General features: G+C 41.2%; 1 protein-coding gene across 3 annotated transcripts in view; it reads left to right on the top strand.

The window, feature by feature from the left end:
* Positions 1-204: 204 nt before the first annotated feature.
* The window catches only part of LOC101166258 (PH and SEC7 domain-containing protein 1), a 135,091-nt gene continuing 108,209 nt past the window's right edge, over positions 205-27,086 (top strand). The window contains exons 1-2 of one of the 3 annotated variants that reach the window (XM_011488421.3): positions 205-819; positions 22,660-24,944. In XM_011488421.3, coding sequence (XP_011486723.2) covers positions 22,887-24,944 — 2,058 coding nt within the window. In that variant the 5' untranslated portion in view covers positions 205-819; positions 22,660-22,886. Of the gene's footprint in view, positions 820-17,961; positions 18,253-20,771; positions 20,907-22,659; positions 24,945-27,086 lie in introns of those variants that run through there. The other 2 variants (XM_020711956.2, XM_020711957.2) reach the window with 2 other exon arrangements.

Below are 27,086 nucleotides of genomic sequence, written 5' to 3'. Positions count from 1 at the left end.
CTGTCTGAGTCATATTTATGTATTTTTAGTTTTATGGTGGCTTCGTTTCGAGCAGAAAAAAAGGAAACCATAATGCCACTACTGGATTAAAAAAGTATAACCTAAAACATTTTTTAAAAATTAAATGTAGACAGAAGGGGGGGGGGGGGGGCTTAACTGCCCTTGCTCCCTAAAACATCTAAACCCGCCCATGTCTGTAGACTGGAGTGGTGGTAACGGTGAGATTTAAGACTTCTACTCGTCAATGGGGGTTTTGACACCTCCCTAAGGGGTTGGATTCTTCTCATCTTTGTGTTAATGATGCTCTAAAAACAGGCGACGGGGGAACTGAGCATGCCCAACCCTGCAGTCAGGAGGACGGAGAGGAGAGGCGGGCGCAGGAGAGGCACGATCAGAGGGATGTCAGACTGTAAAAAGCCGGCGAGGACCACATCGCAGCCTCATTCTGACAGGAAACAGACCGCCCCTCCCTCACCTGCCGGGGGGGAGTGGATGTGGACCGCAGCGTCAGCGCGCTGTCTGCAGCAGACCACGCCGCAGCCACGTCTCATCATCCGGGGAGCTACAGGGCGCCGCAGCCGCTCGGGATGCGCTGACTTCACGGCTGTTTCCGCATCTTCCCAAGCTGCCGTCTGAGCAGTCTGCGCTGTCGCAAAGACAGAGCGCAACTTGAAGAAGCTGCTGCGTCACTGACGCACCGGGTCGAACCTGTAGGATGCAGAGCGGCCGCCGGTGTCATTGACGCGTCCGGGTCACGGCTGCAGAGCTTCACTCAAGTTTTGTTCCCGTCAGGAAAAAAGTTGGATGCTTTCATCTGAGGTGAGAGTGTACGTGAGGAGATTTTAGATAACTTTGTCTGCACCTGAACGCACATTATGCACATTTTTCAGAAGTGGTGGCACAACAGGCTGCAGGAAGGCTTAATGACTTTATTATGCAACCCTTCTGCACATTTCCAGAACCATGGATTCACTTTTCTGCTGCATTAATTGGTATAAATAAATGATCTGATCAGGAAAATGTATTTATCTAAAAGTCATCCTGTGCACCCTCCACTGAATGTTTTATATTTTGGGGTACTTTAACTCACTGTTGAGGGAAGAGTGACTCCTGTGCATGAATCAAAGATGTGGAGATGCATTTGGCAGGATCAGATGATTGTTTACTAGCCATAAATGATCTGCAGACACTGATGCCTCCTCTCTCCCCTGCAGTTCTTGCAGAACAGAGGAGCAGAACTGGTTAAAGACTGTTACATGACTGCATTTAGAAAAACAGACAGCTTCGTGATCTGCAGAGAGAAGCCGAAAGTGTTTTTTCTTTGCATTTGTCGGATTCCGTGAAAATCCGTCTGCACTGCCGGCGTTGTTTTCTTTCTTTCTTTCCCTGGAGTAGATGGCACTGCTGCTCTCTATGAGTGTTGCCCTTATGGAAACAGCCTGCTGGTGTTTGTCACACTGCAGATGGAGAGTCCCACATGCCCGTTATTTCTTACCTCTGTGACAGTTGAGGGTCAAGGAGGAGCTGCAGCCACGTGTCTCCAAGGAACTGAGATGAAGAAAGTTGAACCTATTGCCCAGAGCTTTCACTCTTCCTCTAGACTAGATCTTAAAAGCAGGCAAAACAGGAAGCAATGGTGATTTTGTTTGTTATTAATCAAGACATTTGTTTCAATTTTCCTTGCCTTTAGACTAAAATTGTGAAATATCTCAGCAGTTTGGATGAAACTGCTTGCAATGAGTAAAAAGGCCATCATAATTAGGTTAAAAGAGTCTGCTTGTGATGCAGTTGTCATGGCTACTTTTCCACAGATGCCGTCTTGGCATGGCTCCACCTGATTTGTGTGTTTCCATAAGAGTCGGTACCCTGTACCTGGTACTTTTTCATTCACATCAGCAGAATGTTAGTCTCTGATTGGTTGGATATTTTTGGTTGGGTGTCACATCAACTTGATCTGAGCCCATCTAATACAAGAGAGCCATCTGAAACACACCAAATCCATATAGTGATGGTTTTCAGGCATTGTAAAGCTTTGCTGCAGACTCATTATCAGGAACTTGTGGATGAGGACCCAGAATGCATGAGTCCAGGTGGCAGGAAATTTAAACCTTTAATAAAAGAAGTTAAACATGACAAAACCCAAGGAGGAACAAAAATGCGACAAAAGAGATGACATGACAATGAAGAACAATATACCATGTAAGTGACTTAAGAATCATTAACACAAATCAAGACGGCGTGGATGATTGACAACCTACAGTGCTGTGACTGATAGAGAAAACATGAAAACACACATGACAAGAACTGAAATATCCCTAAAATCCAAACCGAAGTGCAGGATTCTAACACATAATAGATGGCAACTTGCATGTTAACAAAAACTACAATTTGTCTCACCCCATTGACTGTAAATGAGAACTGGACCAAGTGTGATGTCACCCATGGTTTACTTCCATTTCCAACAATATGAAGTCAATTCAGTTGCCATTTTTCTGCGATACAGACACCGCTGTGTTGGCACCAGACGTCGTCAGTAAGCAGCAGTTGATCTGAGTCAATGTGGCAACCACTCTCTCCAATCAGGAGTGAGCTTGTCGAAAGTCCTTACTTCTGCCACTTGAAAGCGGATTCAGGAGAATCTGTCAAACAATTTGAACGTTGCAGATGAGACCACATACTTAAATTAAGGCATCTGCTTGGTCAGTTTATAAGTTGAGTAACTTGAACTACAGAAAAATGTTGTTAGAAAAATTAGAGTTATCAAAAATATGTTAAAAACGGTATCAGAGCACAGACCCGGAGGAGGGCTGAGGTTATGGTTACGCCAGTTAGTTCAATTCAATTCAATTTTATTTGTATAGCCCAAAATCACAACAACAGTCGTCTCGATGGGCTTCGAAGTAAACATGTACTCAAAAGGATCATGAATACAAAGAGTTCAATAGGAAAATACTAAATTGAACTAACAAACTGACTATGCTATACTGGCATCCCTGCCCTTAGACCCCCCTTCGCGGTAAGGAAAAACTCCGGAAAAAAAAACGGATTCCGGAAAAAACGAAGAAACCTCAGGGGTGCCCACATGAAGGAGGGATCCCCCCCCAGGACGGACAGGCGATTTACCAGACTCTTAGAGAAGAATTAACTTATCTAAATCTACAACTACATATATAAAGTCCAGCAGACTAGCGTCATCTAGCCGTGGTTGTGGGGACAGTCAGGGGCGCGAGTCGAGCCGGAGACAGGAACCACAGCCAGGTGTAGGAGCAGGAGCAGAGACGAGGTACTCGGTCAGGTACAGAGCAGAGACGAGCCAGAGATGAGCCAGAGGCAGGATCCACAGCCAGGTGTAGGAGCGGGAGCAAAGGCGAGGTAGACGGTCAGCAACTGGAGCACGGATGAGCCAACTGGAGTCTGGAAGCACTCCCACTCCCCAGGAGGGGAGAGGAAAAGAGGGACAATACATGAATCGCACTGCACCAAACAGAGGCATGGAGAACTAAATGATGAATAATGATCAAGAATAGAGGAGAGGAAGCGTAGAAGTAGAAAAGAAAAGAGGACAGAGCCCCAGTGCACCATAGTTACCCCAGCTTCAACTTCTAGCAGCCTTTTAAAAGAAATAGTTATTAAGTTTAATTTAAACAAATTAACATTAAGTTAAATAATCTCTGAATACTAACTAGTCTGACAATAAGCCTGTCCAAAGAGGAATGTTTTCAGTCTAACTTTGAATGTAGAAACTGAGTCGGCCTCTCTTACATGAGCTGGGAGCTTATTCCATAAAACAGGGGCTTTGTGACTAAACGCTCTACCTCCAACCGTACTTTTACTAATTCTAGGAAGCAGAAGCAGTCCTGCATTTTGCGAGCGAAGTGTTCTTATCGGATGGTAAGGGACTATGAGGTCCTTAATATAGGACGGGGCCATTCCATGTAAGGCCTTATAGGTTAACAGGAGGATCTTGAACTTGATTCTGGAATCAACTGGGAGCCAATGGAGCGAAAGTAACACAGGAGTGATGTGATCTCTTCTGCTAATTCCTGCTAACAGTTAGGCGCGGGTCGCCGACTCATCCCGCTCCCGCAGGGGATGGGTTGCTACGGAGAATAAATGTCCCACACCTACATGCGTGACAACTAACGGGGCTTTGGCATTAAACACGTGCGAGCGACAACACGATGTGGTCTTAGAAACACTGGAAATACGTAAAGAAAATGCAACGATAGACGTGAGAAGAACCAGCGCCGCGCCGGGGGGGGGGGGGGTGTTAAGGCGAAGCTGCAGCGAGACTGAAGGAGAATAAGAAGTTGGACTTGTCCTTAACATTCAATTTAGTTTTAATGTGCCCCTCCCTTAGTATGATCTGTGTTATTATATCTTTATTTATTTTAATGTTTTGTAATGTATGTAGCCCTTTTTAATCAATAGGGATTTTAAATTATTTTAATTGATCACTCAACTACAAGAACCGTCGGGACACATTTCCCATAATGCATTGTTTTGTAGTCATTGGCGGTTTGCAGGCAGTGCAGTACTAAGTTTCCGCCCCTTTCTGGTGATATTTTTGTGATGATTGACCGGTCTTGTTGGAGCAAAAACATACGTCACACACCATGGCAGGTGATCAGCGCAGCGTTTCGTCCACCTGCGTGATCTCAAACACGCCGATTGTGCATCTTGGCTGCACTTATTTGGTGTCACCAACATGAATTTCCATACGGTTTTTAAAAAAAATATAGGACTGGCTCACCGGCTGCTCTACAGTAACTTGTGACCAGGGTTTAAATGTGCAAAAAGTCATAAATAAAATCCAAAAATGGTTTCTGATTTTTTTTCCTCCTTTTGTCAGGGTGAGGGGGGCTTGAGAGCAGGTAGGACCCAGACGCAGAGGCGGGAGGCAAACGGTTCCGAGGCAAGAGGGTTTATTGCAAAACAAAAGGCGCTGCCGAGCAGGATAACAAAAACAAAACTAGACTGTGGCGTGGCATGAAACATGGAAACATCCAAGAAATAAATGACGCTATGACATGAAGACGATAGAGACGTTAATGGACCAGCACAAGAGGAAGGGAGAGACGAGACTTAAATACAGACAGGGCAGACAAGACACAGGTGAACATGATCAGGACAGAGAGGGACAAGGAAGTAAAACTCAGGAACATGACCAAACAGAACACCTTTCAAAATAAAACAGGAAACAGAACCAAACATGACAGAAATAAATCAAAAACCAAGACAAAAGAAACCCAAACCATGACACCTTTACTAATTTGTGTTTTAAAAAGTATACATAAAAACAAAATTAAACACAGATTCAAAATTGGGAGCACATCCTCTGACTTCTCAACCTTAAATTTCAATAAATCCAAGTTCAATCCAGATTTACAGACTATCATCTTCATCCACACTGAGGGTCTCAGCTGAGGAAGCAACCAAGTGTCCAGCAGCAAGAAGAAAAGAGAAGCCGTGTTCAGAAGAACCCATTGATGGAGGTTACAGAACTGTAAAATTTTAGTCTTCTTTTGTGTTTAATAGTTATAATTCAACAGTGTTAACTGAACTGTGTTAATAAGGACATTTAAATGAGAAAACAGCAGATATAGAAGACTAAATGAACAGAAATATGTTACTGATTTGTTTACTTATTGATTTTTTTATTTACGTATTTTATTTGAATGAGAGTTTTATAAGTACATTTTGTACAGACAACAGTTAATAATAAAGTATAGTTATTAGTACAGCACATGTTCCATACAAATTTATTGGCTCTCAGACACTCACTAGTTGCGTGTGTGCGTTGAAGTTGCGGCCCTTCCTCAGCTAGACCCTGCCTTCAGTGGCCCCCAGGTAAATTGAGTTTGAGACCCCTGCATTAGAGGGTCATACTGTAGGACAGTGTCCATAGACAGAAAAAAAAATACATATGCTGACTCCAATTATTTCAGACTTGTTTTTTTTCTGATACTAAAGGAAGTTTTATTTTGAAAAACTACCAGCTTCTCTTCGCCACATCTGTCTGTCTTGACGCGTCACTTTACTTTAAGTTGGTAGCTCAAGACTTAAAAACTAATGAAAACCAAACAATAAATCGTATTTGGGAAGTTTCTTTGGGGAGAAAAGAGTTGTAGTGAAGAAACTGAAGAAGAGCCTTAAAGAAAAATAAAGGTAATAATTCCAGAAAAAAACAGGAGTTATACAGATTTATTGACACAAATGTTCCCACGTTTCCATCAACGTTAAGCTGCATTAATCTGTTCTGTGTTGCTATCCTCAGTTAGCGTTAAATGATTCCGTGTTTACATTGGTGCTCCAGTCAGCTCGATGAATGTGATTGGAAGAGTGTGGGAAGAGGAGCAGGTGAATAAACAGGAGTGTCATGAGAGCGTGTGCGTGTGGAAATCGATCGAGGAGACAGGGTTAGGGCAAGTCTTCCGTTTTGTGCTGTGTCTGGCATGGCTGCGGCTGACAGCAACCACTGAAGCTACATGAAAGGCTTCACATTTGAAAATGGCCGTCTCCAAATTTTCCTTAATTCGGAGCCGTACGTTACAATACCTTAAAAAGTCAGATGCAGCTGAAGTTAGCATCAAGTGGTTAACATCCACTTTGACGTTCAACGGAAAAGCTTCATCACAAAGTTGAGGTTTAAACCAGCTGCAAACATTTGACAGAGGATGAAAATTCAATCAAACAAAGTTGCTGATTTGTGGAAGTTTTTAATGATTTGTGTAAACTTGTAAAAAGGACATTTATGAATTTTCCTACAGCGTGGGAGACGTAGAGGAGGGCAACTATTAAGAAACATGAGTACAGAAAATGTTCCTCTGTGTTGAAAACTACACAGTTAATCGGGATTTAAAAACAAAATATGATATCTTTTGACTCTGAAAGATGATCTGGATTAAAGTCTCAGTGTCATAATGATATTTTATGGAAAAACTGTAATGTTGCTTTTGTTTAATTATTAACAATTCAGAAACAACTTCTACAACTCAACAACTTTGTTAATTGAATCTTCATCTGTAAAAATAAATAAATAAATAAAAATCGACTCATATTTTCTGAATTTTCATTCTTTCATTCATTCATTCATCTTCTAAACCCGTTTTGGTTAGGTTAGGGCTTCAATTACGAGGGAAATGTAATTTTGAGGTGGAACTGGTTTGGATTAGGGCCAGGTTCGGTCTAGGGCTGTCCCTTTCGGGGCTGCCAGAGCCCATCCCGCCCACTTCTGGACAGGTCGCTAGTCGGCGTTTTCAGATTTTTTTACCAACATTTTTTTGATATACCATTTTATTTAGAAAAATAGTTTTTTTAGAAACCAGGAGCTTAAAAATCTTAAACGCAAACTGCTGCCCTGTTCGGACTGATCCTTGAAAATATTGTCTGACATGAAACAGGTCGGTGGCCTGAAAAGGGTTGGAGAACACTGCTGTAGGACACAAATACAGAGAGGCTGTAATGACCTGAGTGAAGCTGTGGTGATGTCACAGTCAGCTCTAGCGGTGATCGGGTTTAGGTTAAAAGATCTGGATACTCAATTCCTTTTACTGTTGGTTTTGAAGCACAAGTGTCCAAATCAGACGCTGTTTTCTCTTCTCCTTCCCACGTGTGTTTTTTTATTTCTTCCCACACTCTCCTCTTTGCTCCCTCCCTCCCATTCATTCTTTTTTATTTTCCTCTGAAGGTGGATATCACGTTTTTCCAACCAACTTTTGATAACGAGCCTTTCTGTGTTTGTTCTGCTCCACAATACGCTTTAGAGGTGTTACATGGAGATTTTACATTGAGGCAGTCCTGGCAAAGAAAGGACTCTCTTAGCTTGTGCAAAGGAGCCAGCTTGTGTGATGCTGCTGAGCATTAGCATTTTACAACCCTTGCATGTAGCGACTGCATGGTAGCTGCTTCCATCTGCGAGGCTTTTTCTGCATGTTGGCTGATGGAGCAGATGGAGAGCTTTGCAGCGGCCTGAGTCCTGTGTGATTAATGAAAGGCAAACGTGTTGTAGAGGCCCCTTCTCCTGGCTCCTTGCTGAAATGTTGCTTATTTTGTCACACCGGTCTTTCGCTCACAGCGCAATGTGAGGATGAGGATCATTCTTGGCTGTTTGCTGATATTTTAGTGCCAGTTATTGATTTTTTCTAAGTGATATGCAATCCCACTTCAATCAGACTCCTGCTTAGCTGCTCAAGAGCAAATGATATCACTCTAGACTCGATGTCTTGAAGCTTTATGATGTAAACCAAAAGTTAAGCTCTTAATTAGTTTTTTGCCAGTTTTCAACTTAAAATTATGACCCTAATTTTCATCACCCTCATACTCTGTGCATTTAATGACAGTGGATTTAAAGACGACACTTGGAAACTGGATTCAAAGAATCTGTGGCAAGTTATGCAGGCAATTCTATAATTCTCTGGGTACTTTGTTTTTATTGAAGAGTGTTTGGATCTTCAGGTGGTTTACTTTAAACCCAAAGGCTTTCTAATGTACGAGATAAAATCCAACAGGCCGTTTTTTTTGTGTTGCATAACTCTTATGACCATTCCGGCCTTGCCAAGTTTGATCTTTTCTGATCACAGAAGCTAGGCCGGGTTGGGTTCATCTCTGTCTGGGACTATACCACAACATAGAACACTTTCCAGTGTTTCCATGTCCCAAGTCCAGGTAAATGCAGGTGGATGGGTCACTGTCATAGAAGCTAGTTAAACCATGTGTGATTCATAGCATCATCTACTGTGGCGACCCTTAAAGAGAGTAGCTGAAGAAAAAAAACAACATTGTATTGTATACACCTAAAGCTACACTCACATCAACGGTGTTTAAACAACCACTTTCAATGGAAGGTCTTTTTAAAGACACATATTTGCGCTTTTCAGGCTTCTGTGTTCAAAACTCTCTCATTCACGCATCGCTTCGCCCATTTTTAAGACCGTTTTCGCTCTACGTACAAAACATGTGGCCATTGAGCGCACCTCTTCTAATTCACAGAAGTGCCAACCGTTTAAAAATTGATTATGAGGGAGAAGTTAATATTTGTGGTTTGTGCCCTGCTGGAATTATATGATACCAAGTCTTTTATATAGAGAATAGATCTGTAAAAGAAAAAGCCTGGAGTCAGATTTGCGAGAGTTTCAAAATTTCACACCAAGACTCTTGTAACTGTAGGTGGTGGACCTGTGCAGGTATCACTTGGTGACAGTCCAGTGTGAACACCATGGGCTAAACATGCTCGGTGTGAACGTTGTGGAAAGTTTTATACGCCCTTCTCTCCTAAATGTTCATTCTGGTTGGTTGATTTAAGAGCTGATGGTTTAAAAAAAGCTGAGGCCTTGTTTTGATTTCCTTTTGCAAGAAAGCAACAAAGTCTTTGAGGCGTCTCTGATGATGCCAAACTAACTATCATACCAAAATGGCAGGATGAGTCATTTGACAGTTTTCTCCCAAATCAAAGAATCCCTCAAATCCTGGGATCAAGGTTTTGTATGGCATAAACAAGATATTTAGCATTTTAAGACATTTTTAACGATTCATACACGTGTTTATAGTGTTTTGGACATGATTCATCAGGTATGCTCAGACTTTTTAACACAAAAAGGCTTTGCCTTTCCAAAAATTAGACAGAACACTTGGCTCAATCAAAAAGATGCTGATGGGAAGACATGCAGTGAGATTTCAAATCAGTATACTACATGTTAAAAGGAAAAGATCATCTATTGACCAAGGCCAACTATCCCCCTGGTTTATAGTCACAAGCTGTTTCAATATAACATTTCCTCAAGTAATGCATCTGTTGGTGTTTTATCTCTTCGTTTCTACATCTTTACTTTTTTTTGTTCACCACCTGCAAAAGCAACCTTGAATATCTAACAGAAAGCGTTTTAATACAAGAGCTTTAACGTTTGACCCAAACATTCCAGCTGGAATGGGAATTGGAAGAACAAAAATTAAGTCTAATAAACTGACTCTATTGTGTTCCAAAAAGTGTGAAAATGCTCTGATCAGAACAGGTTGATACACTGACACTATTTTTTTTTTAAATCTGTCATATCCCATCTGCTGTACCAAAATACGACCTTTTAAGTTCAGAGGGAATTTTAACCTTTTAACATCTGTGATGTCACTTGGCTTTGCACCAATATGCAACACATTACTGATGTAAAGTGTAACATTACAGCACAAAGCACAGAATCAGCTGATTTACATTAAAAATGTATCGACTTCACTGTTGCACAGTGTTGCATATCAGGTTAAGGCTGCTTTTCTCTGCTTCAGAATCCACTGGAATTACATAATTGCGTGAACGGTTGAAGAGCTATGCTACGTCCACACCGGGCATGTGATGCACATGTAACCCTTGTGCTATCTTAGATGACCCCACCCTTACATTGACGTGTTCTCCCTACCATGACAAAGGTGGATAAAGGTGGAAAGATTTCATGTAATCCATAAACACCAGTGAGGTTCACAAATCATTTAAAAAAAGGTTTAGCACACTGTCTAGTGGGTTTAGATGACCCAACTCCCAATGTTAAAGTGCCTAGGATAGCACAAGGGTTAAGAAAGTGCTGAACACGGGTTATTAAACGCGCTTTTATCATACTGTGTTCACACTGGACTGTCACTTCCCAATACTAGCGCATGTACTCACAGTTTGAAAAAGGCTTAGTTCGAAATGTCGAAGCGGTGCAAATCTTGCCAAATCCAATTCCCTGATTGGTTAAAGTTGAACTGGTTTAGCTTTCAACGCAGGTTCAGTGACCACTCATGTTGTACATAGAGCCTAAAAGTGGACTGAAAAACTGTAAATGCTTGAAATGTGCAATCACTTGTAATTGGAAGTAGGCACTTGAAAGTTTAGTAGTTTTACGGTTGTAGAAAGAAAGTAAAAACTGGATCTAAAGCTTTGATGTAAGAAGATTTCAAACTGTCTCCATGGCAAAATCTTATTTCCCATAAATACTTATTTGGATTAAGATTGAAATACTGGAAAAGCGAATATTCACGTTATTGTCCAAATTAATCATTGACATTTTAGAACTGAAATTAAAGTCTTCAGCTTAAAAAAACATGTATGATTCTTGAAAACCAAGAGGTCCTGGAGTCTTCTGTACATTCTCAACATTAGCAGAAAAATGCACTTAATAATGAGAGACGCCCAGAACCAATCGTCCGCTTGTCACAAAGTAAGTCTATTTTTAAAAGGTTATGAATCAATGAGCACCATTGTTGTTCCTATGGGAGTCCTGTGTCTCCCCTCAGAGGTTACTCTTACCTGATTAAGCCAATCAACTTATCACTTAATTGGATGATAGTTGATGTTATTTGTCTAAAATAGAACAGCATAACAGAAAGAGTCACTGCTTTCTTCCCACAGCTTTTTGGGGGAGGGCATCTGTTTCAGAGACGCTGACACAGCTGAGAGCTGGCTCAGTGCTGTTTGGTGCAGTCTGCAGGGAGGTGGAGGGGCTGGTGCTGACAAGTGCCTGTTGTTTTCACCTGTTTAACCTCATACTTCCACTCACACTCAGGAAACCTCTGTGATTGGGCTGCAAACTCAGTCAGTGGCATTAAAAAAAGACAAGATATAAAAAGGATGACAGCAGATGACACGTCTTTGTATTCAGCGCTTGAACATTTGTTAAAAATTAAAACCCTTTGAGATTTTTCTCTTTAGCTACCAATTCTTGGAGTTGAGAGAAATTAAAACAGCAGAAGTTATTTTGAGGTTAATAATAATAATAATAATAGTAAGTTCTTTTAAAAAAGAGCCAGGCAGACAGGGAACCTTGTAAAAAAAAATACTAGTTAAGTAGTGCTAGATACTTTTTTCGTATTAACTGTTTGACAGTAGTATGACCCTGTTTGGTGTGCGTGAGGATGTTTACGATTGTTGAAACAACAATCAAACAATCAAAGCACATTAGTTTTTATTACAGAAACACACACTTGTGATTTGCAGTTAACATTTATCAGCTTTCTAAAATAAAGCCCTGTTCCATTTCCGCATTATTGGGTCCAACCAGCATTAAAAAGAAAAGAATTTCTACCAATTTATTATCTGCTTTCCTCCTCCATGTCTGTAGTAAGTTTGCAACAGCTCTCTAATGCATTTTCAGCTTTAAGCAGCTCTTTTTAAAAAATAACAAGCAAGGAGTTTCAGGGTAATCATGGAAACTGCGGTGTGAAGCACATTTTAATGTAACTTTTCCTAAAAGTCACTTGATGTTATTTATTTGTTTGATAATCAGAATTAGAATTACTTTATTGATCCCACACGTGGGGAATTTGTGCGTTACCATAACAGCTTGTAATCATGAAAAAAAAATAGAATAAATAAAAAACAAGTAAATGCAAACAAATAAGGTGGTATAATAATAGTTTAATAAGCTACCTCTGATTATTCTGGTGACTCCACCCCTCCCACCGTGACAGTCAAGCCCAAAATTATTCATATCCTGGAAAATGAGGCATAATGTTACTAGTATTTATTTGATCAGTACAGTTTCATTTGAAGCAACTGCATGGTGGCGTAGTGGTTGCCCGTAGGAGGACCTGGTTCAAATTCTGTCTGGGACCTTTCTGTGTGGAATTCCCAAGCTCTCCTTATGGGTTTTTTCCAGGCACTCTGGTTTCTCCCACTGTCCAAAAACACTCTTGATCGGTTAGTGTGTATCCCACCTTCTCTCAACAGTTGCTGGGTTGGCGATTTAGCGAGTTCAGAAAATGGATGGAAATTAAGACATAATCAATGTGAAAAGGAGGGCATTTCAAAACCAGGTCAGTGGTTTAGTGATAAAGTAGCATGAGACTGGATACTTGTGAGTTCAAACCCCTGGCTGGTTATACCAAGAACTATAAATGGCACCCAGCACCTCCCTGCAGTAAGGGGTTGGAATGGGATGATGTGCAACTGAGTGCAACTGTTCCTACAGCTCAGTGATCCCCAAAAGGGGGGGGGGGGGGGGGGGGGGGCAAAATGGTTGTCAAACTAGTGTGTATTGAACTTTTTTATTGACATGAAAACAAAATAACTCACATCCTTTGCAAACTGTCACAAACTAGAAATATCAAAGTAAGGGGTTTAAAATTGTGCTTCTTCCAATCTGTTTTGTGAGCATCTAATGAACAACATAGTTAAATTAGGTTGCCCGACACGTGTTTGGTGAGCACGGCCCTAAATCCACTCATGCACAGCCATTTCGATCGCTTTGATTTTCCATTCTGTCATGCCCTCAGAGGTGGTTAGAGAACTAAATCAGTGACTCAATATGTGCTGTTTATAAAGATGAGACCAAACGTCACAGCATCTGTAATTCAGTCACTCATCCTCCGAACCTGCTTAGTCCTGCTCAGGGGCACATGGATGCTAGAGCTTACCAAGCTATTGTTGGGTAAAGATGGGTTACAACCCTGGACAGTGCTTACTGCAGGGACACTCAGAGACAGATGATGCACACACTGAAATTCACATCTAAAGGACAATTTATAGTCACCAATCAACCCTAGAAGCATATTTTCGGTCTTGAGAGGAAACCGGAATGCCTCCCAAAAAACGCACATGCAAGAGGAACATTTAATATAATTTATGTAATTTCATTTATATGATCTCTGATAAGTAATGGATAATGCCCAATGAGGTGTTCGTTAAAAGGAATTAGTAGACAACACAGAGGCATGAACCATCTAATGTGAAGTCCAATGATTTCTAATAATAGATGCCTCAATGGAATTATCCTGCTATAATTATCCATGGTCACTTGCAAAAGAAATAATATAAAATCCATAATTAGTACTTTAATCTTGTGTTTCTCACATTAAAATAATTTTGACAATGTGCCTTGCAATGGTAAGCTGCAGCTTGCTCTGCAGCAGCTGGCGGATGAGGACTAACTAGTGGAGAAAAGTGCTATATAAGCTAAATGTCATGTTAAGTGATACAAAACATTACTTCAGAGGGAAAGTTCACCTCTTACCCCTTCTTTTTGTCCAGATAATGAAGCTAAATTTCCACAAGTAGTTTCCTACACCACTTATATTCACCATTTACTCTGATTATTAAATGTGCATTAATAAACACGTTTTTTCATAAATTAATAAATAATAACATTATTTATCTATCTTTTGAGTTTCTGTTACCAACTGGAGTTTAGGCAAGTCCAATAATGTAGAAAGATTAAGGCTACGTGACCGTAAACTTCTTTTTTAGGTGTCCATTATCGCTTTTTATTGGACATCCTGCAGATATAACTCAACCGGTATAACCGGTATAATATAGTTCACATACTTGCACGTTTAGTTGTGTGTGCCCACTTTTATTCCCACATGATGAGCATCAGAGATCAAATCAAAGAAAGGATCTTTCTTCGAGTCTAACTCAAGGTTGTAGAGATATCTGTAAAGTATTCTACCATAACAAGCAGGTTTGCCTGTAAACTCGCATAATCACATTTGTGTCTACAAAGCTTCCAGTCAATCTTGCAGTTTCCAATTCATTTTTTTGGTTGTTGCTTTCAGTCAGTTTTTTGTAGTGATCAAATCATAATGACAAAACATTTAGATGTGTACCACAAACATTAACCCTGTTGTCTTTTTTTTTGTCATTAGTGCTTTTGAAAAGGGATCCTTCCATGACCTACTGTCAGAAGTCAGAACTCTATCTTCCCCTCTGGTCACAGGCGGGAACCGTCTCCAGAGTTCTGAACGCACTACATCTCCCAGCAACCCCAGTGCAATACCACACACCTGACTCGTGTGCAATCACTCACATTATATTTAAGCACTGCGCTGAGCCTCACTCAGTGTAAAGTGTTGCTAGTGCCACTCTGCCTACATTACATCCAGTCTTGATCTTCTGATTTCCTAAGCCTGTTTTGACTCTGTTTGCCTGCAGCCTGCCCCAAATCTCGCCTGGATCCTGACTACTCCAGTTTCCTCTCTGATGCTCCTGTGCTTGTTGTTGACCCCTGCCTGCCTGACCCTGATCTAGCTTTGTGGACCTTTAGCTGTGCTAATAAACCTGCTGCAATTGGAACCAGCCTTCTGCCCATTTTGCCCATGAGGCTATAGGTTTTACTGGTCACAACCTTATAGATCTACAGCAGACAAATGCTCTATGAAGGTTCACACAAGGACAGGTATGACCCCACCTTGAGGGTTCAGTGTTAGTTGGCATCACAAAAGTATTTGTGGGTTTAACAGGTGCTTTAGTTGCAGTTTTTTTTTTTTTTACTACAACATTTATGTCTTTCTTTGTGAGTTAAGAAAGTTAGAAAACAGAATCCTATACAAATAGAGAAAAAAGTTGAATTAGACCTTCTAAAAGACCTGTTTGAATTAAAAAAGGAGTGAAAGGAGGTTATTTTTTATAAATTGGGTCAGATTTGATCCAAAGTCTAATAATAGGTTAATGTGTGTTAACAGAATATTGACCTACTGAGGGAATGTGATCTTTTGGGAACACAAAATGGCCTCATTATTTGCTTCTTCTTCTGTGGGAACAAGCTTTACCTTCTTTTTCTCTTTGTTTAGACACATCATTTTATTTTCATGAAACATTCCACTAAATTTACAGGTTCTCTTTCAGCTAATCACAGACTCCTGAATAATTTAGTTACTAGCTCAAAGTGTCTGAAAGGAAGATCCTCAGTGGCACTGAGTCGATTTCCTGAAGATGGCGATTAGCTTACACATCCAGCAGTAATAGCACAGCTGTAAAACCTGACAATGTGGGTTGTAAATTGTTAGTATAGCAGCCTTTGACAAGCCCATTCACAACTTGCTAACTGTATTTTTTAAAAGCGATTAAAAAAAAAAACAAATTAGGCAGAGCTTTATGTACGTGAATTTTAAGTTGAAATATAAGGCTAGTTCACATTAGGATGATTCAATGATGTAGGAATTGAATTAGTTGATTCTGTAGAAAGTTTGCAAACATTTCAAGCATTTTCAAGTGGTAACGGGACAAATCTGGACAAATGTAAATCTGTGAAAAAGATGCAAAGATATTAAGATCCTTCTAAAATCACATGAGTCATGATTTTTATATATATGTTTAATATGCTTATTTTGGGTTTAGACTTCCTCCAGATGAGTAGCTGTTGGAACTGCTTGATGTTCCTCGACCGTTTGGTTCACTCTTATGACTGTTAAACAGCAGTCTAGTCTAAATATGAGTTTAAAACTCTTCTGTATGTTTAAACTGAACTGAATCTGTGAAAATGCCATCAAACCTGAATTGGAGTAGGATTGTTCATTTTATAATACTGTCAATAAAGCTGAACTAAACTTTTACGGAAATTTGTCTAGATTGTATTCTGATCTATGAGGTTTTCTTCAAACACTGACAGATCTAAACTCTTTTTCTGGATGCCAGATTTGATCTGTAAACTATCATCTGGTGGGGTTTTCTTTGCAAAAAAGGCCTTTTCATATACATTTGACTTCACTTGAATTTGTATTTTCAGTATATTTAGAAAAGCACCTAATGGTGATGGAGAGCCTCAGTGAGCCTGTGGTTGTTGTCTTACATCGTTTAATTGATGACCAGTGATAGCAGTTGATTTGCAGTAGATGCAAGTGTCTTTTTCCTACATTTTATATGGTTTGTGCTTTCAGTTAGACCTTCCAGGGTTTTAATGCTTCTAAAGAACTGGCAAAACAAACCTGTTTGAAGGACTATTTGCACCATTTGATGGAAACCATGCAAATTCAAGTGATGAAAATGATGTATTTGGGGTTTATACATGTTCCTTTTGGATTTTCTGAGAAAGGAGGACATAGATGAAGAAACTTAAGCCTAAATTGTATTTCTGAGTATTTCTTTAATCATATCATTGTCAATCAGGAGCAGACGAAAAAGAGCTGTTTGGAAAAGAGCTTTTTTGTGACTTAAATATGCAAGCCCCCTGCTCTGCTCCATTCAGATCAGTTGTAGACGACTTGATCCATGTACACCTTTTTTTCCTCGTCTGAGTTGGCGTCTGCCTCCAAACTGTATGGCTGGATGGCTCCAATACTGCTCGCAATTTTTGTTGCACCAATAATGTTAGGTTGAGGTTGTGAGGAGCTGTGAGCTAGCATGAGAAAATTTGAACAGATGGATGATGGGAAATGAGGGTGAGCTTACTCTATGCCAATAGTCATCCCCACAACTCAGAGGTGAATTTCCTTCCGCTCTGCAGAAACTCTGTCCTGGAAAATAACATTTTGACACAACATTTTTTAGACAATTTTTGTTGTCTAAAAACAGCATAATCATTATTAAAAGACCACTGGGAACATAGGAGTGGGACTTTAATGAATGCATAATCAAAGTAGGGATGATCGATTCATTGTAATCTATATTTTCTTGTTAATTTCAGGTGAGAAATAGTTGACATATTTGAGTTGTCTCAAAAAAAAGGAAATTGGCTTAACAGAACTTTTATTTACTAATTATTAACAGGAACTATTTGCAGGAATTATGTAAAATAAATATTTGCATGTTAAAGACGCAAACTAAACCTAAACTTGATGTACCTTAGACTGTTAGTATAATGAGACAACAATAGGAGGAAAGTGCAGTGGTGCAAATGACTACTTGAGCACTCTTTAAATGTAAAAATCGAATCAATCATTTTAGAATAAAAATAAAGCTAAGTACGACTGTATCATGAAAAATATAGCTTTTCATGTAGAAAATTCCGTTTGTATGAATAATTTTGAAGTATTTTTCTGGACTCTTTTAATTCACTGTAACCTTGATGTTTCTTAGAGATTCACTTTAACACGTGCACAGAAATCCCCTCCCTGCAGCCCGGTTCTCCTTCTCTGACGTCTGTTGCTTTTATTTTAAACTGCATCCTACATGGGGGGTTTGGGGGGTGGGAGTCCAGACCGAGCTGCTGCCTGGTGCTTTTACGCTCCCTGCGGCCCTCTAGTCGTTGCATGTTCCCTCCTTGCAGCGGCTTCCATTCCTGTGTTAACCACTCTGAACTGACTCAGCATGTATGTGAAAGGCAGGGGAAGGGGGTAGAGGCGGAGTATAGGTAGTATGAGTGTGCTAATAGGCTGGGTGTGAGCGGTGCTGCTGAGGAAAGGAGGCTGTGCTGGCTGGACAGGTCTGTGCCGATTGCTCTGCTGAGAAAAAAGGAAAGAAAAGAGGTGAAGATGAAAGGAAGGGAAAAAAGGAGTTTGGAATGGATGAAGCCAGATAAAGACTGTGGGAGGTGTAAATCCTGCACAGAGGAAGCGGCTGTGAGAGGAGGAGAGGTGAGTATGAGATTGAGATGGGACGTGGAGGAAGGGAGGGGAGAAACATTGGATTCTGTAGTACACATACGTGGTTGCCTCCGGTTTGTGCTGACAGTGTGTGTCGATAAAGATAAACAGCTGATTGGCTTGAATGATAATCAAGATGTTGACAGCATAGCACTGCATCTTTGTGAATTATGTTAGTTTGCAATTTAATTTAGGAAAATGTGATCACAAGTGTTAATGACACAAAGATATTTTGTTGGCTGAGGACTACTCATTATCTTCCATTCTGATGGAGCATCTCAAGTCAAAAATGTCGCCCTTTATTCAAGAAACTTAATATTCATTTAGTTATTGATTGATCTTACCATAATCTTATCCCTTTTTTCATTAGTCTTAAAAATATTTGGTGTCTTCATTTGGCATTCCTGCATATTGTCTTTGGAAATTGTGTTTTCTGTCTGAATGAACCCATCGTCTACACATTTGTTTAGGACGATACACATAATCCTTTCAATGTTGTTAGTGATTTAGTATTCAGAATTTAGCAAGTTATACCCATTAACGTCTCAGTTTTAACTAAAATAAAAATATTTGTGGGATATAAACATAGAGTTGTAACCATTCAACCTATAACTGAGCTTAAATCCATGAATTTGCTTTCATCTTTTAAGTTTTGCAACACAGAATACACTTACATTTATTTAGAATAATTCAAATGAATGCACATTTACTGATTTGAACAACAACTTTTGGACCGAGATAGTCAAAATCATGTTGAATCCAGAGTCCACCAAAGTGAATCCTGGTGTGGTTTACCTACAGTTTAAATGCAAATGGATTATCAGATAAACCAAAGAGAAGAAGCAAAAGGGCATTTTGTCTGTCAAGCAGAAAAATAAATTGTACTGTACAAATTTGTGGAAGAACAAATGAAGAAAAAGCTTGAAAATTTCTTGTGGTCCTTGCTGATATTTTGTCAAAAAACCAAATTATACTATGTTTTATTTTTCAGGCAGTGCCCCTTTTTACAGACCCACTCTGATCATCTTTTGATCTATTTTCAAAGCCTCCCCAGTGGTTTTAATTGACTATGCGTATTTTAGCCAAAATCAACAAACCTGGGTCATTTTCTAGGACATTGTTTCTGCAGAGCGGCAGTAGTTCATTAGAAATCCACCTTTGAGTTGTGGGCGAGACCGTTGGCGTGGAGCAACCCCGCCCGCCTTCCCCTCCCCACTGATGAGCTCTCAGAGCAGGGAGATGGGGGCCCACCCAGTGTTTATTCTGTCATTAATCTTTTTTAAACTGCATTCTGATTCACAACAACTTGAATAAATAAATACTCAGAAATGCAATTTTTAATCTTAATTTTCTTTAAAAATACCAAAAGCATATTTTTCATCAAACTATGTTCTTTAAACAAGCAGTTGTAATCATGTAATATTGTCTGTGTTTTAATGACAGCAAAACTGTAAGGGTTTTGTTGTTGACTTTTCCTTTGTCTCTCACATCAGGTTGAGGTTGTTCATCAATAGCTGTCTTCAGTCTTAGTTAATTACCCTCTCTGTGAGAAGTATACAGCATGTAAATATTTTATTTTGGTGGTTGTATCATGGGTAGCGTGTAGTACAAACTGGTCATATTTCAGAATAAAATCAATTTTAGAAATCAAACTGAGACGGGGCAAATCCAGTTTGTAGCCAAGGTCAAGACATCCAACAGTGTGTTGCAGTTGCACCATCTCTGATTAATTACACACGTTTTGAGTCATGTAGGGAATGAAGGAGTCAAACACTCAGGAAGTTCATAGTCAGTATGATGCCGACTATAAATCTCTTTTTTTCTTCTGTTTAAGAATCTTCTTGTGTCTTTGTCCCTACAAACATGCCTACCTCTGCAGCCTCTGCATGAGTCATAAGACCTATTGTGTTTGTCTTTCCCTGCCTTAAAATTCTTACATGAGGAGAGTGAGGCTTAAACACGATGTTATTCATCACAGTCCTCATAATTTTTAATTCCAGTCAGATCTGGCTTACTTCTGTTTGGTTAATTATAAAGCAGCATAGTAGAAGTAAGGTTCCCAGGGAGTTGAAACAAGAACGTGGGCATTTTTTGGCAGATTTTCAGTGAATTGTGTAACCATGAATCACATGGAGCAATCCATATCTTTTCTGAGTAGGGTGAGGGGATAATTTGGGTCCGGACAGTTGGCGTCACTCTGTCCAAATGTCCCAGAATACCCCTCCGTTTATTCAAGTCTCCATAATCCCCTCAGAGTTACTACACTACTAAGGTGCCGTACAGCTAAAATATTATTGCACAGCCCCATCAGAAGCTGAGAGCTAATATTAGCACAAGCCCCCACGTGAACTGTATCACATCCAGGGAGCTAAAATTAGAGCTACACTTGCTGCCTGGGGTTTAATTACCTGTGTAAGTTAGCACATAAAGTTGTTTTCGTGGACCTTAAGGAGTTTTGTGTCATACCCACATCATTTTTTTAGTGTTATAGATCAAAAGAGGGACAAGTTATCATCTTTTCAAACACTAGATTAAATGAGGAGCTGTTTACCTCTCTCAAACTGGTATAAAGGTCCCTCTTGCCACTGGAACCAGTGGTCCAAGACATTTTACTGAGATGGTCATGGTGGGCCACGAGGCTTAAGGTAGGTGGTTATTGCTTCACAAAGCTGAATAAAATTGATCAAAATGGGTTGTCTAGGGTTAGGGTCAACCATTTCATATTTTATAGCTGTAAATCTGTTTTTCAAACTGTCCTGGTCACAGATGAGATTTTTTGACATGGTTAAGCTTGACTGCAGCAGTAAACTCTTTAATACCAGAGCTGTTGCCAGTGACAGCAAATAACAAACGCTCTTTGAACTACTGTAACTCTTTAACAATTAATGCAATTGACGTAATTCCAACAAATTCTGATGCTGAGATTTGCAACACTTTTGTGAAATGTTGCATGGTGCAAAGCTGCTTTTTTGGACATCAGAATCAGCTCAGATGAGAAAAATAAAGACATACATACATGCAACGTCATCTACAAGTGGACGCATCAGAATGGAGCGGAGCAGGGACCTTGTGACCTGCTGATTGTAGTTGTATGGAACAACTATACGCTTTAAAACTGTATTTTTTCTACTGCACCTGATTCACTATATTTGATTAAAGAAATACTCAGAAATGCAATTTTAAGCTTAATTTTCTTTATGTATATCCTCTATCATGAGGAAAATGCAACAAGAACTTGCTAAAAACAAAAAAACACCATTTTCATTGGAGTGGGTCTTTTAAGGTCACCACTAAGCTAAACTTTAAAATATAGCTTAATGTTTAATACAGATTTGATCCTGGACATACGGAAAGTGGGGTGAACTGGCAGGGACCTGGAGCAGCTGCACCAAACAGCCACTGAGTTTAGAGACCAATGAACTGTGGACCAAACTTCTTTCAGTCAAACTGCCATGCTACAAATGTTGCAGCATGGCAACATGCCTTTCTGTGTCAGCTCCAGCCTTTTCAGACAGAAACGGTATTGAGCAGCAGCATCCTCCACATTCAATGTTTGCCATCTTGTGGCAGATGGCAAAATGTTGTGGGCAAAGTCTACCCAAATCACAGTGTGAGACCAGGAGGATGACTCCTTGGAACAAAGGAGACAAAGGCAGGTGCCCCGTTAGTCTAGGTTTTCAGCTTGACTGTGTGCCTTTGGATGAAGTCCAGAAAAGAAAGAAACTGAAACCAATAGCAAACTTTGACCAAACCATGTTGGTTAGGACAATTTTGCTTCTGTCTGTACCATCATTTCAAAGCGAAAGTACATACAACTTACAGCGGGTGTAGTATTTCACCATCATCCAGTTAAACCTTATCTTGTGTCAGAATTGTGTGTCTTCCGGTAACTCTACACTGCTGTCACTCTGAGTGCCTGCAGAGCTCTGCATCCTGCTGCCTTGCTGCTACCTCTTTATCTGCCTCTGGTGCTTTCTCCCATCACCTCTTGTTTGCTCCCCTAAAGTCTTAGTAGTCAGTAGATGAATTAATGGATGAGAGCCACAAATATAGTTCAGGCTCTCCTGCTCTCTACTGAATCAATACCTGCCAGGGCATTACTACAGACTTCCTGTCTTTGGTGGCAACAAATCATCTTCCTCTGGGCCTCTCTGCCTCCCTGATGGCCCTGTCGCATTTGTAATGCAACTACTGTTCATGTATGTTAAAAAGAGTAATACATAAAAAGTTATTTCAGTGTAAGGAGGAATAAAACATTTTGTACTTCAACAGTAACCGTTTCTTAATGTACATAAATGGTAAATTAAAGTGTTTAATTTTTAGAGGATTATTTTTTTTAGAATAATTCCTCGTATGTAATTTAATTAAAATACCAACATGTCTTCTCTTTCCTCACAGGTATGAGCGACAGGAAGCTGTTGGGCGACTTCCATCGGCATGCGGTCCTCCTGCTGTCAAGCACGTGTGTCTTTGCCCTGCGTACAGATGCACTGCAGGCCAGAAAAAACACCCCCCTAAGATAAACTGGCACCCACCACCAGCAAAAAAACGACTTTCCACCAGACAAGAAGAAAATACCTACATTTATCGGTTTCTCTGTCCTCTTTGAGTTCTGAGAGGAGGTCATGTCCCAGCCTGAAAAAGTCCTTCATCTTTACGTGGAAGTAAGATCTGCCCCAGATCAGACTGGAGACTGTGAACAGGGCACAGCCCAGGGGCTTTCCACTCAGAGCAGCCCCACAAAGCTCAGCTTTCAGCTGGCAGGCCAGACCACCATCAGCAGGACCTCAGCAGCTCATGACCTGCTTCAGAACCGCACTTCCTCAAGAAACAGTGTTAACTTTCAACTTCCACAAACCAGCAGCTCTCCTAAAGTCACCCAGAAGTGGAGTTCACCCACATATGGAAAGGGTGGTGGTCGTCGCACACCACCTGATGGGAAGCGCTCCGTGGTTACCTTCAGTTATGTTGAGAAGTCTAATGTGAAGACTGTGGACAGTCCACACAGCTCCGTGTGCGGAAGACGAGCCACAGAGGAAGAGTCCACCCCTTCCCATTTTCGAAAACGCTTTAGTGATCCGGTGGAATTCGGAAGTCCTGGTTCGTCGTGCGGCTCCAGCCCAAAGCTGACTTTTAAGTCTCCAGAAAGTCACCAGCAGAGATTCTCCCCCAGCTTGTGTTGGCCACATTGTGATGCAATCGGCAGGGCAGCTACTCAAAGGGCTGTGGAGGAGTTTGGTTCCCCCTTACTGAGGATCAAACTGGCCCATGCCCTTGAGCACACCTCATCCTCCAGGTACAACCAGCAGCCACGCTGTCAGTCCTGGTCTGGATCTCCTGTTCAGTCTCAAAACTCCAGCCTTACCTCCAAAACCCAGATTGAGGGTAGGAACCAGAACATTTATGGGTTAAATCAGGCCCCAGCATCAGAGCAGCTGTCGACTCCATCCTGGGTGTCTTCTCGATCAAGACTTTGGTCCTGTCATGAGTCTAACAGCCCCTTCCACTGGTTGAAAGAGCGAAAAGGTATGGCAGGAAGTCCAGATACCAAAAGGCACATTCAGAGAGGCCCGTCACCAGAGGGAGGAATCCCTCAACTTGGCAATAATGAAGTCGAGGGCTTGAATCAGTTAAGTGAGACCAAATCCGCCAGTCCGGCTTACAGCTCAGAAACCACCCAGAAGTTAGCAGAAGCAGCTTTAAAAGTGTCTTCTGTTTCAACAAAAATGAGCAACTACTCATCGCACAATGCTTTAGACGAGCATATAAGCAGCTCAAACTCTGGAGAACCTGCTCCAAATGCACAAGAGTTTCAGCAAACTGTTAAAATGAACATCCCTTTAAATGACCATCATGTGCCAGCAAGTGAGTTGAAAGACCCTCAGCCTCCTGAAGAAAGCCCCCACACTCAACATGACAGGCATCAGAAGGACAGCTGTCACACTCTCCAGCATCATGACCACTGTTCCCCCGCCCTGCCCTCTCAAGTCTTCCGTCCATCTCACCCTCCCACCTACATCAGCTCACCCATCAGGGACCCAAGGCTTTCCCAAGCTGAAGTACGAGCACCTGACACCCCCACCCTACATCGCTGTCGACCCCCACAATACACCGGGCTCTCCAGGTCCTCAAGCATGGACAGGAAAGAAGACCAAAGCACGTGTGAGAGGGAGGACTGCACAGAACTGGCTCGAAGGCTTTTCATCAATCAAAGTGTAGACGAAGCACCAGTCAGCTGGACGTCCCGGCAGCAGTGGAGCCAAATAAAGAACAGCCCCGAATCTGGATTCCAGCTCAGTTCTGACAGAACTCTCACAGAAAAATCCAGCAAACGGCGTCTGCCGCTCAGCCCCACAGCCCAGCAGAAACGGGCCGAGCAGAGGAGGAGGGAAATCCTCCTTCTTGGACCTGTGGCTCTGGAATCTGCAGAGGAGGATGAGGGCTGCAATGATGACGAAAGGCAGGGCGGAGAGGTAGAGGGGAACAAATCAGGGGCACAGGGTGACTCTGCAGGGGCAGGTGAACACCCAGGGATGGAGCAGAACGGATTGATGGGAGGTTCGTCCTCACGGAGCTCTAGCGGGGTGACGGGGAGTTTAGGGGACCCAGGATCTGTGTCCCCGGAGTCCAGTCAGTCCAGTCACCAGAGCAACGAGACCGGGGGAGCCACCTCAGGAATACAGGTGAGGGCTGGTGTTCTGATATAAAAATGTACTGTATTTCACTAAAACACCATGATTGCAGCTCAAAGACCCACTCCGATCATCTTTTGATCTATTCTCAGAGCATTCCCAGTGGTCTTATTCTGAATATGCCATTTTTAGCCAAAACGTATTTCATCATCCAGGTCATAGTTTCTGCAGAGCTGCATTAGATCATTAGAAATTTGAGTTGTGGGTGGGACTGTTGGCATGGAGCAAGCCCACTTCCATTCCCCTCCCTGTTGCAGAGCAGAGTGAAGCGGGGAGCTCGTGGCCTGTCCAGCAGATTTTCTACGTTGTTCAAAAACTATTTTATCATCTGCTCTTGATTCACAGCAATTTGGATAAAGAAATACTCAGAAATACAAATTTATGCTTAATTTTCTTTGTATACGTCCTCCGTCGTTACAAAAAGGCCACAAGAACATGTTAAAAACACCAAAAACACAAAGTATGTCTTTAAAGAATAGTAATATTTTTTTAGAAAAGCAAGTGAATACTTCACTGATTGTTATTTTAACGTAGAATAGTTAAAAAGTAACAACAAACATTATACACAAGTGTTGTCATGTAAATATTAATGTAAAACCCCTGGAATAAGAATGTATTTGACAACCAGTAGCTATTTAACATTTACTGTGGTTTCATGGATCACTGACTGATTCCATTGAAGCTGAAGTTTGACTTGTTTCTGCTGTTTTTAAATCGGGTTCCGGAATATTAGGAAAGATAAAGTCAATGGTTGTCTATTTAAAATGCCTGTTCAGAATCTTTTATAAGATCTGCATCTCAGACCTGATGTGCCTCAGCTGGCATGCTAAAAGTTGCTGTTTTAAAACCAAGAATTGTTAGGAAAAAGAGCTTTTCTCTCCAAAAAGAACAAAGCAGTAAAATTGGAGGCAGATGCCACACGTCTTCTCCGCACGGTTCCACGTTTCCTCCATTCGGTTCCACGTCTTCTCCGCACGGTTCCATGTCTCCTCCGTTCGGTTCCACGTCTTTTCCATTCGGTTCCACGTCTCCTCCGTTCGGTTCCACGTCTTTTCCATTCGGTTCCACGTCTCCTCCGTTCGGTTCCACGTCTTTTCCATTCGGTTCCACGTCTCCTCCGTTCGGTTCCACGTCTTTTCCATTCGGTTCCACGTCTCCTCCATTCGGTTCCACGTCTTTTCCATTCGGTTCCACGTCTCCTCCGTTAGGTTCCACGTCTCCTCCGTTCGGTTCCACGTCTTTTCCATTCGGTTCCACGTCTCCTCCGTTCGGTTCCACGTCTTTTCCATTCGGTTCCACTTCTCCTCCGTTCGGTTCCACGTCTTTTCCATTCGGTTCCACGTCTCCTCCGTTAGGTTCCACGTCTCCTCCGTTCGGTTCCACGTCTTTTCCATTCGGTTCCACGTCTCCTCCGTTCGGTTCCACGTCTTTTCCATTCGGTTCCACTTCTCCTCCGTTCGGTTCCACGTCTTTTCCATTCGGTTCCACTTCTCCTCCGTTCGGTTCCACGTCTTTTCCATTCGGTTCCACGTCTCCTCCTTTCTTGGCACATTTACACCTGCCTGGTCTTTTAGGAAAGGCACTTTTATTTCCAGTGAAACAGTGTTACGTTTGGAGGTCATTACCCTCCTTTTTTATTTCAGAGCTGAACTTTGCCCTAATTCACTCAGTTTTTGAAGCAGGAGGATCTTTGTGGTTGAAGACTTTTAACCTCCTTCATGTTGGACTTCAGTTCAAAGGAAGGTTGGGACCTGATCAAGATTCATTTTTTCAAATGTCTCAAAACATAATTATTACATCATTTATACTGTCAGCAGCTCAGTTCCAACCCTAGTGACTGAGACCTCATTTCTTATGCAAAACTAGTTTTTCTGCATAACCTGATCTCGTCAAACCTGCATTTCAGTTGTCTGTGGTGTAAAACCAAATACTCGTCATTATTTCCAACAACCTTACCAAATGCTTAAACTTGCAGGAACATTCTTCCAGCATATTAACTGTCTTGCATTGCATTGCAGCAATGTTCTCCATAAGTTTGAAGTTCAGTTTTTGCTCTAGTTAGTTACTGTTAAAGAAATAATTTAAAAAGTTAATTGAAGATTTAATGCAATTGTTTTTACAAAATATTGGACA

This window comes from Oryzias latipes, chromosome 19 (assembly GCF_002234675.1).
Source record: "Oryzias latipes chromosome 19, ASM223467v1".
Classification (NCBI taxonomy): Eukaryota; Metazoa; Chordata; class Actinopteri; order Beloniformes; family Adrianichthyidae; genus Oryzias; species Oryzias latipes.
The sequence above is the reverse complement of the archived record's forward strand: the minus strand, read 5'-3'. Positions and strand labels throughout refer to the sequence as shown.